General features: G+C 50.3%; 1 protein-coding gene across 4 annotated transcripts in view; it reads left to right on the top strand.

Annotated features, from left to right (window-relative positions):
- P2ry6 (pyrimidinergic receptor P2Y, G-protein coupled, 6) overlaps positions 1-18,674 on the top strand; it is a 37,869-nt gene extending 19,195 nt beyond the window's left edge. For 2 of the 4 annotated variants that reach the window (XM_011241739.3, XM_006507640.4), the window contains exons 2-3: positions 16,286-16,503; positions 17,120-18,674. In XM_011241739.3, coding sequence (XP_011240041.1) covers positions 17,154-18,140 — 987 coding nt within the window. In that variant the 5' untranslated portion in view covers positions 16,286-16,503; positions 17,120-17,153 and the 3' untranslated portion in view covers positions 18,141-18,674. Of the gene's footprint in view, positions 1-271; positions 431-16,285; positions 16,504-17,119 lie in introns of those variants that run through there. The other 2 variants (XM_030242490.1, NM_183168.2) reach the window with 2 other exon arrangements.
- The last annotated feature ends 1,189 nt before the right edge of the window (positions 18,675-19,863 follow it).

Below are 19,863 nucleotides of genomic sequence, written 5' to 3'. Positions count from 1 at the left end.
GAGTGTTTTGCTTGCAGTTATGTATTTGCATCATATGTGTGCCTGGTGCCTGTAGAGGTCAGAAGAGGACATCAGATCCCCTGGACCTGGGATCATGGATGGTTGTTAGCACCTTGTGGGTGCTGGGAACTGAACCCAGGCCTTCTGCAGGAGCAGCTGGTGCTCTTACTGCTGGGCCTGGGTCATTTAACCCTTCTTGAGAGTATACGACTAAGTCACATTCAGCAATATGCATTACTATGCAGTAATTGCCAACATCCATCTCTAGAACGGTATCCAAAGTCAAGCTGTTCCACAAGCCTGAGACCAGCCTCAGCCACACAATGAGACCCCGTGTACAGCCCGAGATACTCTGCACTCAGGAAGCCATGGTTCCTCACTCCCCTCCCAGCCCCTGCACGTCTATTCTGTCTCTGGATAAGTCCTTCCTGTAAGTACGAGTGGCCATTGTTTCACTCGGCACAGTGTGTTCAAGGTCCATCCATGTTACAGCTAGCTATCAGAACTTCCTCCCTCTTTAAGGCTTTGGTTTGGACTCAAGGATGGAGTTACAAGACGATCTGCTAGTTCTGAGGCATGCGTTTATTTATTTTCAGAAACCTCCACACTGTTTTTCACAGTGGCTGTACCATTTTACATTCACGTCAGTTATGCAGAGAATTTGGACTTCTTCATCTCCTTGCCAACCCTTGCTATTTTCTAGTTTGTGGTTTGGGCTTTAAAAATTATGTATGTGTGTACGTATGCATGTGTGTGTGCGTGTTTTTTTATTGAGTGTGTGTACACTGGTGTGTGGGTGGGGATGAGCACGGGCCACAGCGTGAATAACTTCATGGGAGTCAGTTCTCTCCCTCCACCCTGCTCTGAGGCACACTCTCTCCTGTTTCTGCTGCTGTGCTGTGTAGAAATGACTTGACTGTCCAGCCCATTCTCCTGTCTCTCCCTCCTGTTTTACATAGGAGTGCCGGGGTACAGGTGCATGCCACCACATCTGGCTTTTATATGGATTCTAGAAACAAGCATGTACCATCTCCCTCGTGTCCAGCCCCTCTGTAGTAAAGGGTACCTAGCTCCTGGTTTAACTCTCATTTCTCTGGTGATCAATGAGGCTGAGCAGCCTTCTGGTGTCTATTAACCATTTGCATATCTTCTTTGGAGAAATATCTATTCGTCTCTCACTGAGTTTGGATTTTTTATTTGTTTTGTTCTTTTGTGTGTTGTGTATGTGTTGTGATTTTTTTGTATTCTGAGACGGGGTCTCTCTATGTACCCCTGGCTGGCCTGGTACTCATTCTGTAGAACAAACTAGCCTTGAACTTGTATTAACTCATAACCAGACAAGATTTCCAAATACTTTCTTTTTTTAGCCTTTTATTCTGATGATAATGTCCCTTCTTACACAAAGATTTTTAGTTTTGATGAAATCAAATTAATCCATTTTACTGTCACTGCCTGTGCATTTGGTATCATAGTGATGAAGGTCGCTTTAACTGCAAATATCCAATCCATTTAATTGAAAATGTATCCAATTTATTTCTTGGTCAAGAAAAGTGTATCAGCTCATGTAAAAGAAGGTCTTGGTCTAACACAGCTAGACCCAGCAATTACATCATAGTTTCTTCTTTTGTTCCTTCTCTTGCCCTCTGCTAGGTTCCTATACACTCACATATATTCTTTCCTTTCTTTCTTCCTTTCTTCCTTTCTTCCTTTCTTCCTTTCTTCCTTTCTTCCTTTCTTCCTTCCTTCCTTCCTTCCTTTCTTTCTTCCTTTCTTCTTTCCTTCCTTCCTTTCTTTCTTTCTTTCTTTCTTTCTTTCTTCCTTCCTTCCTTCCTTCCTTCCTTCCTTCCTTCCTTCCTTTCTTTCTTTCTTTCTTTCTTTCTTTCTTTCTTTCTTTCTTTCTTTCTTTCTTTCTCTCTTTCTCTCTTTCTCTCTTTCTCTCTCTTTCTCTCTCTTTCTTTTTTATTAGATATTTTATTTACATTTCAAATGTTATCCCCTTTCCTGGTTTCCCCTCTGAAAACCCTCTATCTCCTCCCCCCTCCCCCCACCCCACTCCCCAACCCTCCCACTCCTGATTTCTTTTCCCTAGCATTCCCCTACACAGGGGCATAGAACCTTCATAGGACCAAGGGCTTCTTTTCCCATTGATGACCCACTAAGCCATCCTCTGTTACATATGCGGCTGGAGCCATGGACCCCTCCATGTGTACTCTTTGGTCGGTGGTTTAGTCCCTGGGAGCTCTGGGGGTACTGGTTAGTTCATATTGTTGTTCTTCCTATGGGGCTGCAAACCCCTTCAACTCCTTGGATCCTTTCTCTAGTTCCTCCATTGTAAGTTCTTTCTAGAAGTGCCAAGTTCTCACAGTTCTCACAGCTCAGCTGATAACAGAAAACCTTCTGTGCTGATCACTTAAAAAAAAATCCTGAGGCACAAGCTAATTAGTTACCTCCAAAAGCAATCACTGGTGAGGTGCCTGGAAGGGTGCTCTGATTGGTCAGCTCTGGGTCGGGCAGAGTAAGGTTAGCACTGGATAGGAAGAACACCACTGAGCAGGCAGAAGACACACAGGCAGCTGACAGGCATCCCAGGTCTGTCAGCTCTGCTTCAGCGAACGTTGGGCTTCTCATGGATTCCTTCTAGCTGGTTCTGAAAACTCCCTGAGGGAAGCAGCTCTCGTGGAGATCTGTAACTAATAGAGAGAGAGCCTAGGGCAGCTTTCTCTGCCACCCCAGATCCTCCCTAGTCCAGCGGTGGTGCTGTAGTGATGTAGACTCTGGAGTTCATAGCCAGCCGCCATTCCACTGTCTATCTTACCTTGGCCTAACGTCTGTGTCTTGCTTTGTCGTCTTGAGGAGATAATGACAGGCCTATCTCACAGGGTCTTTATGAAGCTTGAACGGGCACATGAAGGTCCATTGGTGTTTATCTCCTCACTAGTCTCTGCCTTTTGCAGCCATTGTTGCTGGCAAACTGGTGTCTCCCACTCTCCTCACCTTTAAGGGCCTCATCTGGCCTCTGCCCGCTCTGTTTACGCTGCCTGAAATGCCCTTGACCTCTTGATTCCCTTGGCTGTTTCCTTTCCATCTGCCCCTTGGTGAGGTTTCCCTGCCTGCAAAATCCCTTCCTGATTAAGGACTCACATTGATGTCTGCTTAGGATCATGGAAAGTGTCCCTATCCACATTGAGCTCCTGTGGGCAGGACCTGCTTGTCTTCTCGGTGTTTTCTTTCAGCGGGAGTCTGCCAGTTATCAACAGGAGAAGAGGGCAGACTGGGAACAAAGAAGAACACAGCTAGTCCCAGGAACTGAGAGAAGATGAGGGCTGGGAGATCCTGTTTGCACGAGAGTGGCCGGGTGGGTGCTAAGAAGAGAGAAGTTAGCAGGCCTGGGTTCTGTGGAACTCTGTTCTGGGAAGCTAGAGAGGGCCAGGAAAACAAGTGACGATGTCAGATTTTTGCTGAGCCAGGTCTGCTGGCTTGTGGACAGAGGATGAGCTGACAAACGGAAACACAGAGGACTAGAACTAGCAGAGATTGCGGGTTGGTGTGGAGCAGGGCCTCAACTCTCCCAACAAGGAAAAGGTAATCAGTGGGCTCCAGTGGCCTCATCTTCGTAGGGTTGTAGGACATTTTGTTTTTGGACGGGCTGACCTCAGTCTTATTCTGTAGCTGAAGATAGTCTTGAACTCTGGATCCTCCTCAGCTGTGAGTCAACATGCCCCGTGTATACAGTGCTAGAGATCAAACCCAGGGTTCCATGAACACTAGACATGCAGCCCTGGGCTGCATTCTAACCTAAATAGTCACTACTTTCCCCATGCCATTCCATAGACTCTCTCAGCCCTTTCCCCACCTTGCATAGGGTCCAGATCAACCGAAGACCAGATACTCGGGGACTTAGTCAAGTCTGTAGGCTCTAAAACCAGAACACACATTGCCCCCCTGGGGGTCTGGGGGACACAGGACCAGGACACAGCATAGCTGAGCAGTGTTGATGAGACATCCCACTCCAAGGGACTGGGTGTGACTCTGAGCTCTACCACCCAGGAAGAAACCAGACCATGTCCGCATCACTCTGGAACAGATGGCACAGGGTTCCTTCCTGTTTTGCCTTGTTTGGCCTGGTGTTACAGAGACACAGTCCATCATGTGTGACTCTTGGGAGCCATGCTGGACACTAGAGCAAGGCAGGGGCCAGAGGCTGCTATCATTTGGACTCTGCCACATCCCAGCAGAATGAATGTCTTTAGGATTCATGGGCCAGCTGCTCTGACACCCACCCCAGCAACCAGATGGCTGTGCTGTCCCAGAGCCAAATGCCTCCCCTCCCTTGGACTTAATTTCCTGTCCTGCAAACGTGGATGCAGTGCATCCTCTGCTGTCATTGATGGGATGACCTATATGGGCCTGAGAGGGACCAAGTCCTAGAATCTTCCATGTTCCCAGAAACCCCAGCCAGTACCTTGCTTCTCTAGGAGCAGGTCACCAGACCAGAGTATCAGGAGTGGTGATGGGACACAGAGGAGAGACAGTCCCTACAGGTGACTGAGGGCTCTTCCAGAGGGTACCTCAGAGTCACCTATTCCCAGAGGTCCTGCTGCTCTTCCTTCCTTTCTTCTTTCTTCTTCCCTCTCTTCCTTCCTTCCTTCCTTTCTTCCTTTCTTTCTTTCTTTCTTTCTTTCTTTCTTTCTTTCTTTCTTTCTTTCTTTCTTTCTTTCTCTCTTTCTTCTCTTCTTTCCTTCTTTCTTTCTTTGTTGTTGGTTTTCAGAGACAGCGTTTTATTTTGTTTCCGTTTTTAGGGACAGGATCTCTGTGTATCAGTCCTCACTGTCCTAGAACTCACTCTATGAACCAGAATGGCCTCCAAATCACAGGGATTCACCTGCCTCTGCCTTTTGAGTGTTGGGATTAAAGGCGGGTGCCACCACGACTGACCCTGCTGCCTCTTTCTAAGTTCCTCTCTAACTCCTATAGCTCCAGGCAAGGGCTAGGAGCTATACTGTCCAGGCAAGAGCTAGGAGCTATACTGTCCAGGCAAGGGCTAGGCGCTATACTGTCCAGGCAAGGGCTAGGCGCTATACTGTCCAGGCAAGGGCTAGGCGCTATACTGTCCAGGCAAGGGCTAGGCGCTATACTGTCCAGGCAAGAGCTAGGAGCTATACTGTCCAGGCAAGGGCTAGGCGCTATACTGCCCAGGCAAGGGCTAGGCACTATACTGTCCAGGCAAGGGCTAGGCGCTATACTGTCCAGGCAAGGGCTAGGCGCTATACTGTCCAGGCAAGGGCTAGGCCCTTTCCTGGAAGCTGCTGGATCAGTTCTTCTCCCCTGATCCTGCATCAGCTTCAAGTGGTTCTGGGACGGATGTCAAGCCACAGTCACTACAGCCCCTGGGCCCCTCAGTCCTCTGCGCATGTTCAGCTCATCTGGGAGGTTGGGAGGTTTCTTTATGAGGTCCTCAGTCTCCTCTCGCCAACCTCGTCTAGGGGACAGGGTGCCTGCCGTTCCTCCTCACTGTGCCCTGTGCTTGACCACAGGGGTGTGGGAAGTGCGTGCAGGCAGGAAGTGGAGGGCTCGCCCACAAGTCTGACTATGAGGGAGGAAGAGGCACAGCTGGAGAGACATGTGAGGTCAAGGGAAAGTTTTTGCTGAGAGGGAAGTGTTGGCTGAGGGTGAGGAACCGGCATAGGGGAGCTAAGAGAGGAAGGGTAGGAAGAGGCCCCGAGGCACTGCAGCGAAGGAAAGGAAGGAGCAGATGGTTCCTTACACGACAGGAAGCTGAAGCCGACCCATCTGAGGACTGCTGGGATTGAAGAAGTAGAAGTGGCAAAAGAGATAAAAGTAGGCTTAGAAGACAGGAGCACGAGGTCATGCCAGATCAAGGAAAAGGCTGGAGACCCAGCACAGGGAGGGAGACAGCGGAACCTGAGTCCAGCCATGCTCAGCAGGGTGTGAGAATAAACCATTCTAATGGAGCCATGCTTGAGGAATACCGACTCACTAGCTGTGTCCACACAGGGCTGCGTCCTGGGGTGACATAGAGAGGCCACAGCGCTACTGCACCAGAGGCTGGGTCTGAGGCCCCACACAGAAGGAGTAATTTTATAAAGTTAGAAGCTGGGGGCACTGATAAAGCAGACAGAAGCCTGCCTGGGTGCCTGGAAGAGCAGATCAGAGAAGACAGAGGCGCAGGGATGTCAGAAAACAAAGCAGAGAACTGAAGCAGGCAGGTAGGCAGTCTCTTCCCTATTTCAGCTGGGACTGCCTACATCTGAAACTGCTTATAAAGCCAGACAGAAGCGTCTCCAAGAGCAGCCTGAACACACACTTTATCTCTGCACTCCTGATCCCCCCATACTCCTGATCACCACATACTGTAAGTCAAATGGAAGCCCGTTCCACAGAGTTCAAGACAAGCTCCCCGTGCTCCCCATCAGGTTTCCGCTCCTAATGCCAGTGTACACCGGGCTTGAGCCACTCCTGGAATCCAGTCTTCCCACCAACACTTACTGAGCACCTACTGTGTGCCACACACTGTCCTAGGATTGGGGATGTAGCAAAGGAAAGGTGAAAACCTGATGACTACCCCAGGAAATAAGCAGAACAGTTGTTCAAAGAAGGTGAGTGCAGCCAGGCTCAGTAATGCACGCAGAATCCAAGCACTTGAAAGGCTAAGGCAGGAGGATTACCACAAGTTCCAGGTCAGCCTGGGCTACGACTTACAGACACAAACAAAATGGATTGGTGTGTAACTCAGTTGGTAGAGTGCTTGTCTAACATGCATGAATCCCTGGGTTCATCCTCCGACTGCATATACTAGCTGCGGTGACACATGCGCTTATAATCCAATCCCAGGGTGTCAAGTTCAGGGTCATCTGCAGCTGTATAATGAATTTGAGGTTAGCCTGGATTACAAGAGACCCTGTTAGAAAGAGAGAAAGAGAGAGAGGGAGAGGGAGAGGGAGAGGGAGAGGGAGAGGGAGAGGGAGAGGGAGAGGGAGAGGGAGAGGGAGAGGGAGGGAGGGGTGAGGGAGGGAGGAAGGAAGGAAGGAAGGAAGGAAGGAAGGAAGGAAGGAAGGAAGGAAGGAAAAAGAAAGGGAGAGAGGAAGAGAGAGGAGAGGAGGAGGGGGGAGGGAAGGAAGAGGAGGGAGGGGAGGGAGTTGCTGATGAGATGGCTCAACAGATATGGCATTTACACCCAAGCCTGACTTGAGTTCAGTCTCCTGGACACACATACTAGGAGGAGGAGGGGGAGGAGGGAGAGGAGGAGGGGGAGGAGGGGGAGGAGGGGGAGGAGGAGGAGGAGGAGGGAGAGGGGAAGGAGGCAGAGGAGGGATGGGGAGAACAGGCTCCTCCAAGTCATTCCCTCACCTCCAACACTTGCACCATGACTCTCAAATGTGTGTGTGCACACATGTAAATAAATATTAGAAAGCACACATATAAATAAATTAATGTAGTAATAAAAAGCCTAAACGTGCTGAGGAGCAAAATGTAACAAGTCAGCCACAGTCCCACACATATGCAGGAGGCTGTAGTTTTTCCACAGTCCCACACATGTGTAGGAGGCTGTAGTTTTTCCACAGTCCCACACATATGCAGGAGGCTGTAGTTTTTCCACAGTCCCACACATATGTAGGAGACTGTAGTTTTTCCTACAGTGGCAGAGGAAGGCCTCCCAGGGACAGGGTCATCTGAGCCATGCTTGAAGGAAGAGAGACCTGTGTTCTTCACACACATCACAACTGTCCACAGCCACTTGACACCCTCCAGCCTCATCTACTTCTCACTGAGTTGGGCATCACTCTCACTTTGATAACCTCCTTCTGTCCCTCCCAGGCCAACCTCAGACACCTACCAAACCCTCTTCCCCCTACACGGGTGGGCCCACACCCACAAGGTTCATATCAGAGGTTGAGTTGTTTGATGGAAGGAAGTGTTCTGACATCTCTGGTGCTGGAATTTCAAGTGTGTACCACCCTCGGCTATGAGGTTTGTCTTGAAGTTTTACTGTCACACGGTATGTGGCCCAGGTTTCCCTGGATCTGGATGTGAGCTCAGGAACCCGGTGGTAGGAATGAAGACCAGTCCATGAGTGGTCTCGGAATGATCTACAGGATGCCTTGGGTCCCAGAGGCAGGCTGCAGTGGGCTAGAGTCAATGAATAGAAGTACATCTCAGGGCTTGGTGAGGCCAAGCTCGTCTTCCAGTGAGTTTTCTCAAGGTAGCCTATAGCAGCCTGGAGAAGGGTAAGCTCTCCAGCAAGGGGAGTATGCAAACAGGGGCCAGACAAGCCACGGGGAGGCTTCAAGGTCTCCTCTTTGGGGAGTGGAGAGGCTCTGAGTCAGGTCATCTAAAGACCTGTCTGTCTCAGCAAGTCCGGAACCCAGAACCCTACCACTGACCCCTGCCTCTAGGGGTCACAGGGGTGGTCTGCCTCTGGGATGTGGACTCAGGCCTCAGGAGATGCTAGCGATGGTTAGAACAGGACCCATGACAGGGATTGCTCTCATGAGAGGTGAGGGGTCCTCTGAGACTCCCTCTGGCCCAGCCTCACACACAGAGCCAGATTCCTTTGCGTTTTGGTGTCTTGTCTCTGAAACACGCAGTATACACTCCGATGGTCTACTTGCCTGGCCTGGTAGGTGAACAGGCCTTCCTAAGGTTGAGACTAGGGAATCAGGCAGGCTTAAAGGTACAATTCCTGTGATTATCCCCCTACCCTCCAGCAAATGTGTCATCCGTCAAGATGGCTCAGTGGGTAAAAGTGATTGCCACCAAGCAACCTGAGCTCACTCTCCAAGCCCCTCCTGGTGGACGGAGAAAACTGACACCCAGAAGTTGTCCTCTGACCTTCATATACATGCAATGGCACACACACACACACACCACTAGCACCACCATCACTACCACACACACACACACACACACACACACACACACACACAGAAACACCACACACAGAGAGACACCACATTCACACACATATACACACAGACACCACACTCAGAAAGATACAAACACAAATGCAGACACACATAGACACAGACAGACAGACAGACACATACACCACCACCACCACACCACGCACATACACACAGAGACACAGACACTACACACAGAGAGACACAAACACAGACACACACACAGATACCACAGAGAGAGAGAGAGACACCAACGAGAGAGACACACAGACACAGACAGACAGACAGACAGACACACACACACAGTAATTGACTGAACTCAGTAGCACCAAGGATAGCGCGCTCTGGCCTAGCTACACGGACTGGATCTACTCATCTAACCTTTCCCAGGGTTCCTGGGAAACTGGAGACCTAAAAGCAAAGCCGATCTTGTGTCCAGTGTCTCACCGAGTTAGAAGAGGGAGGGAGTTACTCTGTCTGTGACCCGAGGGCCTCCTCGCCTCTATTGTTTTAACCTATTCCTAGGAAATGGTGCCACGGTGACTATTGTGTGCACTGGCAAACTCAGCCTCTTTGGCTTCGGGTTTCTGGTAGGGAAATGTCCCCTTTCTTCCCAGCACAGACTTTATCATTACTCAAATCTGTATTCAGCTCCCAACTGACTCACTGTCACCTCGGACAAGTCACCACTGTGTCTAAGCCTAGTCATCGCTGTACAGAATCTGAGACAATCGTTTAAGTCTTTGTTTTGGTTCCTGATTGGTTGGCCTCAGAGCTCTGGACCTGCAGCAATGCAGGAACATCACAGTGGAGGGCATGGTGGCACAAAGCTGCTGCCCCTGTGTCAGCCTGGAGGGGGAAGGAGTCCTAAGTCCCACCCATTGATCCAATTCCTCCAACCAGGCCCTACCTTCTAATATCCCATCCAATGGGAACTATGCGCAAGCTGATTCACTGACTTCTCATCAATGGCCTGATGATCCGCTATCCACAGTGTTGCCAGCCAGGGGCAAAGACTTTAAATTATGAGATTTTTAGGAAGACATCACATCTTAGCAATTGCCACCAATGCTATCCTGTGGGGTCAGTACAGCTCGTTCCATGTAAGGTTCTGGTACCAGAGCCCTTAACCCAGTCTGGCTTCCACTAAACAGCCAAGAAGTTAGCAGTGAGTACCCGGGAAGATGGGGGCTCAAAGATATAAAGGACTTTCTAGGACACATGGCAGAGGGAGCCCAAATGGGTTCCACTGTCCTGCCAGGAGCTACTGAGATGACAGTGGTCAGTCACTCTGAGAACCATTCTGGCTGCCACTGTGCTCCACTAGACTGTCCCTCTGTCCCCACCTGCCCTCCCGTTCTAGTTTCCCATGCAGAGATGATGGACTTCTGGACCAAAACTGTGTGAGAAGAGGTGGAGGCCCTACTCCAGCTTAGAACTGCAGGCAAGATGGCTGGTTTAAAAAATATAGATTTAAAGCTACACATGGTAGTGTACATCTTTAATCCCAGGAGGCAGAGGCAGGTGGATCTCCTTGAGTTTGAGGCTAGCCTGGGCTACAAAGTAAGTTTCAGGACAGTCAAGGCAACATTATCTAGAATACATACATATATATATATATATATATATATATATATATATATATATATATATATGAAGAGTGTATGTGTGTATGTGTGTGTGTTTATATGTATGTATGTATGTATGTATGTATGTATGTATGGGAGGTCAGAAGCATCAAATTTCCTGGAGTTTGAGTTATAGGCAGTTGTGAGCTCCCTGATATGGAGGCTAGGACCAAATTTTGATCCTTGAAAAAAAAAAAAACAACACATAAGCTTTTAATCACTGAGCAATCTCTCAATTCCCTTCTTTTCTTTCTTTCTTTCTTTCTTTCTTTCTTTTTTTTTTTTTTTTTGATAAGGTTTCATGCATGATGTCAGGTTGGCTTTGAACTCGCATAGCTGAGAATGACCTTAAATTTTGGATCTTCCTGCTTCCATCTCCCATGCCTGGACTATGCAGTACTAGGGACCGGACTCAGGGTTTTGCGAACATTAAATACGCTAATAGAGCAACATCCCCAGCTCCTCTTTCTAACTTGTTATGTCGCTGAGGATGCCCTTGAACTCCCAGTTTCCCTGTTCTACCTCCCAGGTGTAAGGCTTACAGGCCTTCACCACCACGTCTGGCTTTGGATGGTTGATATCAAGGGATAGAAAACCGGTTAATGGACTGAAGCAAAACAAGAACTTGTCAGTGGGCATCACTGGAGTCCATTGGGAGGTTGAAGTCTCAGGCTTGGCGGCATCCAGAAGCTCCACAGTGTTCTCAGGGACCTGTGCGCTCCTCTCTCTACTCTGCCCCCTTGGATTCTGGCAGTCTCCTCTCTCGGGCTTATATCTCTGCGACACAGGACCATGCCTGGCACACAGTCCTGACAGCTGTGGCAACTCCAGCCTCACTCCTCCCAGCTTTGCAAGCCCAACAGAAACCCCTCTCCTTCTCAACCATTGAGCAAGGCTCTAAAATGAGGGCTCCTCCAGGTCTACCTGCATGGCAGGCCACAAGCTAGGCTTCAGTCTTCTCTTCCAACCACGACCTGGAGCCTGGTTATTGGACAATGGACAGATCTGGGGCACTAGTGGTCTGAAGCCAACTGCAGTCCTTATGATTAAGCAGTGTATATATTCCACTTACTGTGGGAGAGGAAGGGGTGGAAGAGCCTGGAGCCCAGGCACAGGGCAAGGTGCCTCCCACACAGCTCTGGGCCAGGCTTTATTGGAAGAACTGGATGGGGGCATCAATCTCAGAGGAGGGCTATGAAAGGGCCCCAGTCCCAGTGTGCAGCTTCTCCTTCACACTCACAATAAGCTTTCAGTTCCACATGGTCCCTGCTGAGCAGAGGGGGAAGAAGAAGTAAAAGGGAGAAGAGAAAGCAGATCTCTGCCCTCCCTGCAGCCTCGTGCTGGCTTTGCCAGCTCTAGCCTGCTGAGACCTAAACTGTCCAAGCAGGGATTCTGTCCCTTGCCCACTGTTCTCCGAGTGCCAGGGTCTGGGATCAAGCTAGATGTAGGTGGCTCTAGGGCACCAAGGATGGATAACACACAGGGGCAGGGCTGGGTGATGCCTGGGACAGAGGGCGTGATGTCTCTGTAAGGAAGGGAACACAGCGACCATAAGTTTCTCAGGTTCAGAGAAGGTGGAAAGCTGGCCCTAAGCCACACAGCAGGCAGATGGTGAGTCTCAGCCTGACTCAGAAGGAGGAAACCAAATCTTGACCCTTCGATCCTGTGCCTTCCATGCTAAATTCATGGGCCAGGGGTCCAGCCAGGGGATTTCCCAGCTTGGTTTCCCGGCAGGCAGGCAGGCAGGCAGCCCAAGGTTGGGAAGTTTCTTCCCAGGTCCAGCAGCTGCAGAGAACTACCCGGTAGGTGGTGACTCAAGTTTTCAGCTCCTGCCTCTATCCTACAGGCTACATGAAGGGTTACACAAAGACCCTACGTCCTAAGTAGCATCAGAAACAGTGAGACAGTTCTTCCTGATGTCTTCATGCGGTTGACGATGCTGCAGAACTGAACCCATAGCTGTCACCTGGACTGAGGGAAGGAAGCAAATGTAGGTTGTCCCTTGGTGGGGGTAAAGGGCTGTGGTATTTTTGGTGATGGTATATCCAGGGAACTAGAGTAGAGAGGGGTGGAGGATGCCTGGTGTCAGGGTGCTACGTCTGGCCTGACACTCAAATGGCTGTTGTAAGTGCATTGAGAGGGTGAGACTCAGACAGAGGGATAGATAAGTAGGAGGAATCCTGAGGAAGGCCAGAGGAACAGGCCTAGGGGCATGTCCTGGGCTTGCTCAGTGCCAGACTAGCAGGCGGCCCCTGAAGCATGGGCACAGTGGCCTCATCCAGTTCAGCTGTCCACTAGCGCCATCTCATGGCTTCAGACTCTCATTACAGGGACTACTCCAGTCCCTGGAGGAGCCACAATCATTTAGAGGTCTGACCCAAGTCTTGCCCTGCCCCAGGGTCAGCACCCCATCTTCCCTTAATCCTTCAAAGTTGCATCAATCCTGGGACAGACCCTGGTGCCACCGGAGCCTGTCCTGGGAACACCACAGGAGCTAGCTACTGGGAAGAAAGCCAGGTCTCCGTGGCTGCTTGGATTTCTTGGCTCATACGCAAATAAACCGTAGGTGCCCAATTTGTACACAGCTGGCCAAATGTCTGCCTGAAATTCAATCTGCCTGGTCTCACTTTGGTTCAGATTTTCGGCTCCCTGTCCTGTAAAGTGGGCTTGGGGTAGGCTCAGTGCACAGACGGCATCTACAGTCTACAAGGCTCCTTTACAAGTGACAGAGTAGGAAGAGTCCTCACTCTCTGTGGCATTTCAACATGCAGGTGGCAACTGTGACATTCTAGACAGCAGCTAAGAGAAACAGATGGGAGTGGGAGCAGAGGCAGGATATGAGCCCGGCCCCCACTTACCAGCTTGGCATTCGTTCCCTGCGTGCCCTGCCCCCACCCCCTTGCCTCACTGACTTCACACCAAAGCCCCCGTCATCTTCCCCTCTGAGTGCTGCCTCTGCCCTGAAGAACACACCTCTCACCCTCTAGCTGTCCCAACAGCTATAAAGCCCCATTCATGTGCCCACCCCTACCCCCAACCTCATGACCCTTGGTCTTTAAGTAGAAGGGACAGCAACCACTAATAGTGGAATGTTGGGAGAGCTGACGGCACACAGTATGTGTTTAATAAGGGCGCGTAGTGAAAAGGACGTATGGGCAATAAAATATCTAGGTAAGAAGTACCCAAGTGGATTGTCACCTGGAGGGAGGTGAAGACAGGCATGTCAGTAGATGACCTACCAAATGGATGGAGGATTGGGATAGGAGTACAGACTCAGAGAAGTGAATGGAATCCTGGTGGCTCAGCTGTCACAGCTAAGGGAAGGGCCAAGAACTGTGATAACACACCTATACATTCAACAGATGAGAACACTGATGGAGAGCTGGGTGGAAAGCCACTCGCTGGGTCTGCCCATGCCCATGTCCCCTCCTCCCATGGCTAGAGAGGGAGTTCTGGGAAGGATGACTTTTGTTCAGCTCTGTGCTCCTCCAGGCTGTTTCCGCCAAGCCAAGGTGTGGGGGGTGACAGGGAGTGCCCCCCCATCCAAGGGCTATTTCAGTCAGAGCTAGCAGCGCCAGGAAGCAGAGGAAACTGTCCAAAGCTACGCCAGAGATGCTACAGTGTGGCTGAGGACAGGAGCATGGGCAGCTCCGAGTCTGAGTGTCCTGAGTGCCCCAACACACTTGGAACTATCAACTCAGGACGGTGATGGGATGCTGTATGTGAGTGTCTGTGTCTTGAGGAAATGAGCCAATATGGTGTGGGACAGAGTGGTTGGACAGTTTGGCAAGCTGGGTGGGGTCTCTTCAGCTGGGGACTCAAGGGAGGATCAAGATGGGCTCATGAACTTGGTGCTGTTTTAAATTTGGAGGTGCTCAGGTTCTGGCTAACAGAAGTAGACTATGGACGTGTTTGTGAAAAGATCAGCAGAGCTGGACAGGTCAGAGAGGGGGCTGGGTCTCAGTGGCCAGTGGCTCTACCATGTTGGGAACAGTGTGATGAGTGAGGAAGGGCAGGATAAGGGGCGTGTGGAGAGGACTTGGGGGCCTTCAAGCAAAGCCAGAGGTCTGGACAGGGGCCTTGAACACCAGAAGAGAGACTTAGGTGTTTCCCTAAGAGCAGAGGAATCTCTTAAAAGGTTCCAATTGCAGGCAGATAGTCCAGAGAGAAGCTGGTCTAGGACTTAGGGTGCAAGAGTGGATGGCAGATGAGGTAGTCAATATTAGCTGTCACCCACGGTTGGGGTCGAGGGGTCCCTTCCTCTAGTCATCCCCTGTAGGAGTGGGAGCACTCAGCCTCAGAGACAGAGCAGATGGGGGGGGAGGGGCAATGACGGCTGAGATCCACTCAAAGCTCATTTCTGCAGTTCTTGTTACTTCCAGGGGGAGGCAGAGACTCTCTCGGGGAGTGTGGTCAGTCAGCCACAGGCCTGCCTAAGGAAGGATAGGGACTCGGCCCCTTCCACCTATTCCCTATTCCCACTTGGGGTGTCCTTCCTCTGCTCTACTGATGAAAACCCTCCTCAGCCACCCAGTCATCCTTCTCTGGAGAAGGTCTTTTTCTTTCTTTATTGACATACATCTATCTGTCTGTGTGTGTGTGTGTCTGTCTGTCTGTCTATCTATCCATTTATTCTGCGTGTAGAGCACTTGCCACAGTGTACCCGTGAAGGTCAGAGGACAGCTTGCAGGGGTCGGTTCTTTCCTTTCACCATTTGGGCCCTAGGGGTTGAACTCAGGCTGCCTTAACAGCAGACACTTTTTCTGCTGAGTTCTTTCCATCCTGTGGCTCACTCTGTCTGTCCCTCAGACTAGCAAACCGTAGCTAAGCTTACAATGTCTCTGCCCGCATGCTAGGCCTATGTGTGTCTAACAGGCAGGTCAAAGCAAGAGAAAGAAGGCACAAACGAATGACCCTGATGAATGCATGCGATTCTGTATCCAGTGTCTGTGGATGGTGAGCTCTGGGTCTGACTTTGTTTCTAACTCACTGATGTTGGCCCTATGGCTCCTCACCTCAGAGTTCCCATCTCTGTAAAGCTTGGCCAGCTTGCTTCCTGATTGGTTCCCCTGAGAGCTGGAATTTTACTCTGGCCACCAGGACACACCTCAGGCTCTTTTTCTTTCTCTCCTTTTTTGTTTTTTGTTTGTTTTTTTTTTTAATTTATTTTTATTCTTTTTAATTCTGTGTTTTGCCTACTTGTATGTCTGTGTGAGGGTGTCCGATCCTCTGGAGTTACAGAGTTATGAGTTGTCATGTGGGTGCTGGGACTTGAACCTAGATCCTCTAAAAGAGCAGCCAGTGCTCCTAACGATGCAGACATCTGCAGCATGTGTGCCTGTGCATGCACATATGTGTGCAGTTGCCATGGACACCACAGATATCAGATCCTCTGAAGTTGGAGTTACAGGCAGTTGTGAGCCTCCCGGCTTAGGTACAGGAGCAGTAGCCGAGTGACTTGAGCTGCTCCAGTCCCTCCCCTCCCCCCATCGATACAACCCTACCCCTCATCCACACAAGCCCACCCCCACCATAATCTATATAACTCCACCCTCCGTCCACTCAAGACCACTACCACTCCATCAACACAATTCCACCCCACCCCTCATCCACACACTCCAACCCCCATCCACACAACCCTCTCACCCCACCCCACCCTGCACACAATCCCAGTCCCCTAAGTCCCCCCAAAAGGAAGTTCCCTGGAACACCTGAGTCACCTCTCCTGTTTTACAGATAAACGGTGACTGAAAGAACATGGCTTCCCAAGGTGGAATTCAGACTGAGGACGTCAGTGCTTCCCTCCGTGAGCTCTGCGTGTGTGTGCACTGTCCACAGGGGTAAACTAAAAGCCACCAGAGCTCTCTGTCCTGGACCCAACCTGCCTTGAAAACAACGAGGAACACCAAATCTGGCACTTCCTCCTAAAACATCTTCCATCTTGCATGAGACAGGTAAACATACCATTACTGCATCCCTACTCCTCAGGGAGCTCAGGAGATGCCCCATGTGTGCTTCTAACCTTTCTGCTCAGATTGGGAAGCCAGAAGGTAAATCCCTGCCCCCAAGATCATGCAGGCACTAAGTACCTGTGATTTGAACGGAAGCCCATCAATGAATTCTCATAGAAGAGACATTTGACTAGAGTTCTGAGGGCTGAGCAGAACTTCATGAGGAGAAGCTGAGAGGAAATAAATAGGACAGAAAAAAATCGACTTGGGCCAGGGTGGTGCCACAGGCCTTTCATCCCAGCACTTGGGAGGCAGAGTCAGGGGAGCTCTGTGATTTCCAGGCCAGCCTGATCTACAGAGTGAGCTTCAGGGCAGCCAAGGCTACACAGAGAAACCCTGTGTCTAAAAAATAAACAAAAGCGAATTTCTCTCAAGCTTTAGCTTTACTGGAGTACACAGGTCCATGATATGACATCAGTATGGATCTTTATGGGGTGATGAGGCTAAGAGATGACATAATTAAAGACATAATTGTTCAGACAGTGAGATGAAGGCGCGGGGCGAAAGAACGGGGTTGCCAGTGAGCATGCTACTGAAAGGGTGTGTATTGCTTCCCCAGACTCTCCGAGCATAGGAAAGGCTGACAGGCAGTTATGGAGCAGGACAATGGCACCATCCAGGCTCCAGGCTTGCCGCCCACCACCTGCGTCTACCGTGAGGATTTCAAGCGACTGCTGCTAACCCCGGTATACTCGGTGGTGCTGGTGGTCGGCCTGCCACTGAACATCTGCGTCATTGCCCAGATCTGCGCATCCCGCCGGACCCTGACCCGTTCCGCTGTGTACACCCTGAACCTGGCACTGGCGGACCTGATGTATGCCTGTTCACTACCCCTACTTATCTATAACTACGCCAGAGGGGACCACTGGCCCTTCGGAGACCTCGCCTGCCGCTTTGTACGCTTCCTCTTCTATGCCAATCTACATGGCAGCATCCTGTTCCTCACCTGCATTAGCTTCCAGCGCTACCTGGGCATCTGCCACCCCCTGGCTTCCTGGCACAAGCGTGGAGGTCGCCGTGCTGCTTGGGTAGTGTGTGGAGTCGTGTGGCTGGCTGTGACAGCCCAGTGCCTGCCCACGGCAGTCTTTGCTGCCACAGGCATCCAGCGCAACCGCACTGTGTGCTACGACCTGAGCCCACCCATCCTGTCTACTCGCTACCTGCCCTATGGTATGGCCCTCACGGTCATCGGCTTCTTGCTGCCCTTCATAGCCTTACTGGCTTGTTATTGTCGCATGGCCCGCCGCCTGTGTCGCCAGGATGGCCCAGCAGGTCCTGTGGCCCAAGAGCGGCGCAGCAAGGCGGCTCGTATGGCTGTGGTGGTGGCAGCTGTCTTTGCCATCAGCTTCCTGCCTTTCCACATCACCAAGACAGCCTACTTGGCTGTGCGCTCCACGCCCGGTGTCTCTTGCCCTGTGCTGGAGACCTTCGCTGCTGCCTACAAAGGCACTCGGCCCTTCGCCAGTGTCAACAGTGTTCTGGACCCCATTCTCTTCTACTTCACACAACAGAAGTTCCGGCGGCAACCCCACGATCTCTTACAGAGGCTCACAGCCAAGTGGCAGAGGCAGAGAGTCTGAGGCCCCAGAGGAGGCCCTGGGGCACTGGCTGCAATGTGTTTGTCACTGGGGCCATGGTTGAAGCTTTCTCTCAATCCCAAACCATACAGAGAAGCAAAACTTGGCTCAACATGCCTGGGCCTCCAGAATTTCCACATCAACCACAAAACTAAGACACCTGTGATTTGGCAACTGGTCAATTCATGCTTGTTACATTCAGAACTCAGGATGTTGTGACAAGATAACAAGTTCTGGTCCAGCCTGGTCTACACAGTGAAACCCCACTGTGAAACCCCATCTCAGATGATCAAGGATCTGCTAGACATCTCAGGATGTGCTAGGCCCTGGAATAGCAATGCAGATTCCAACAAAGGTCTTCTCCACCCCCACCCCCACCCCACCTTTCTTGTGTTTACAGGGTGGAGGGGACTGCTGGTGCACTGTCACGTGAGGGCAAGGTCCCTCCTGTCCAAGAGCCCGGAAAGCTCACGTTCACATCCATTTGCCAAGACTTTTGCATAAGAGAGAAATAAATGTGTTTTTGTGGTTGGTGTTTCCTTTTGTTAATTTTTAAACCATTGCAAGCCTGAGCTCTCAAGCACACAGACACACAAACACACACACACACACACACACACACACACACACACACACACACACTGCTGAGACAAAATGAATCCTTCAGTCATCATCCCTAGATGAAAAGCAGGCAATGATTTAACTGGGTTAGGGGTCAGGATGTATGCTGGAACCTGACGGGAACAAAGAACAAGGGTTAGACATACCCAGGAGGCATCTTAAAGATGGCTGACCACCTGGGGAGGGTCAGCCCCAGGGTAGCTTGAGGTGGAGGGGAACACACATGTCATATAACAGAAAACACAGATGACCAACCCACGGCAGGGATACTCCATCCTGGCTTCACAGTGCCTCCTAATGTTGAATCCCTACACACTTCTGTCACAACACCTTTGTCCACAAAGTCATGCAAAAGTTCACACAGCCATCAATACACTAGATATACATGCACCTAGAATTGTTATACCAACACGCAATGCTTAAACTTAGCAGTATGGTATTAAGCAACAAGAAGTCCCTCCAAATTATCTTTAGGCAATGTCTTTTCTATGAAGTTATAAAGAACTAAAGCAGAGATGCCAAGGGTGTAACCACAGCACGTGGGAGGCTAGCTCAGGCTACATAGATAGCTGTAACCACAGCTAGCTCAGTGGCTAGCTCAGGCTACATAGAGAGTTGTAACCACAACATACAGGAGACCAGCTTAGGCTACATGGATGGTTGGAGGTGAGCCTGGACTGTGAACTTTGTTTATCTGCCTCAACAAAACATTTTAAAATTATACTTTATTTATAATTTTATATTTTATTTATTGTGTGTGTAGAGGTCAGAGGACGACTTTCAGAAGTTGGTTCCCAGGGATCAGGAGATCAGTCTTGGCAGCAAGCACCTTTCCTTGGTGACCCTACGCACTATTTCAAAAGAACAAAACAATTATAGACGCTTATAATCCTGGATACTAGAAAGACTGAGGCAAAAGGATTGGGTCCCAGGCCTGACTAGGTTACAGAACAAGTTCAGGGCCAGCCTCAGTAACTAAGTGAAACCGTGTCTCAAAAAAAGGGGGAGATGTGTCCTGGGGATATAGTTCTGTGCTATAGAATTTCTCTAGAGTGTATGAGGTTCAGAGTTCAATCCTAGCAACACACACACACACACACACACA

This window comes from Mus musculus, chromosome 7 (genome assembly GCF_000001635.26).
Source record: "Mus musculus strain C57BL/6J chromosome 7, GRCm38.p6 C57BL/6J".
Taxonomy (NCBI): domain Eukaryota; kingdom Metazoa; phylum Chordata; class Mammalia; order Rodentia; family Muridae; genus Mus; species Mus musculus.
The sequence above is the reverse complement of the archived record's forward strand: the minus strand, read 5'-3'. Positions and strand labels throughout refer to the sequence as shown.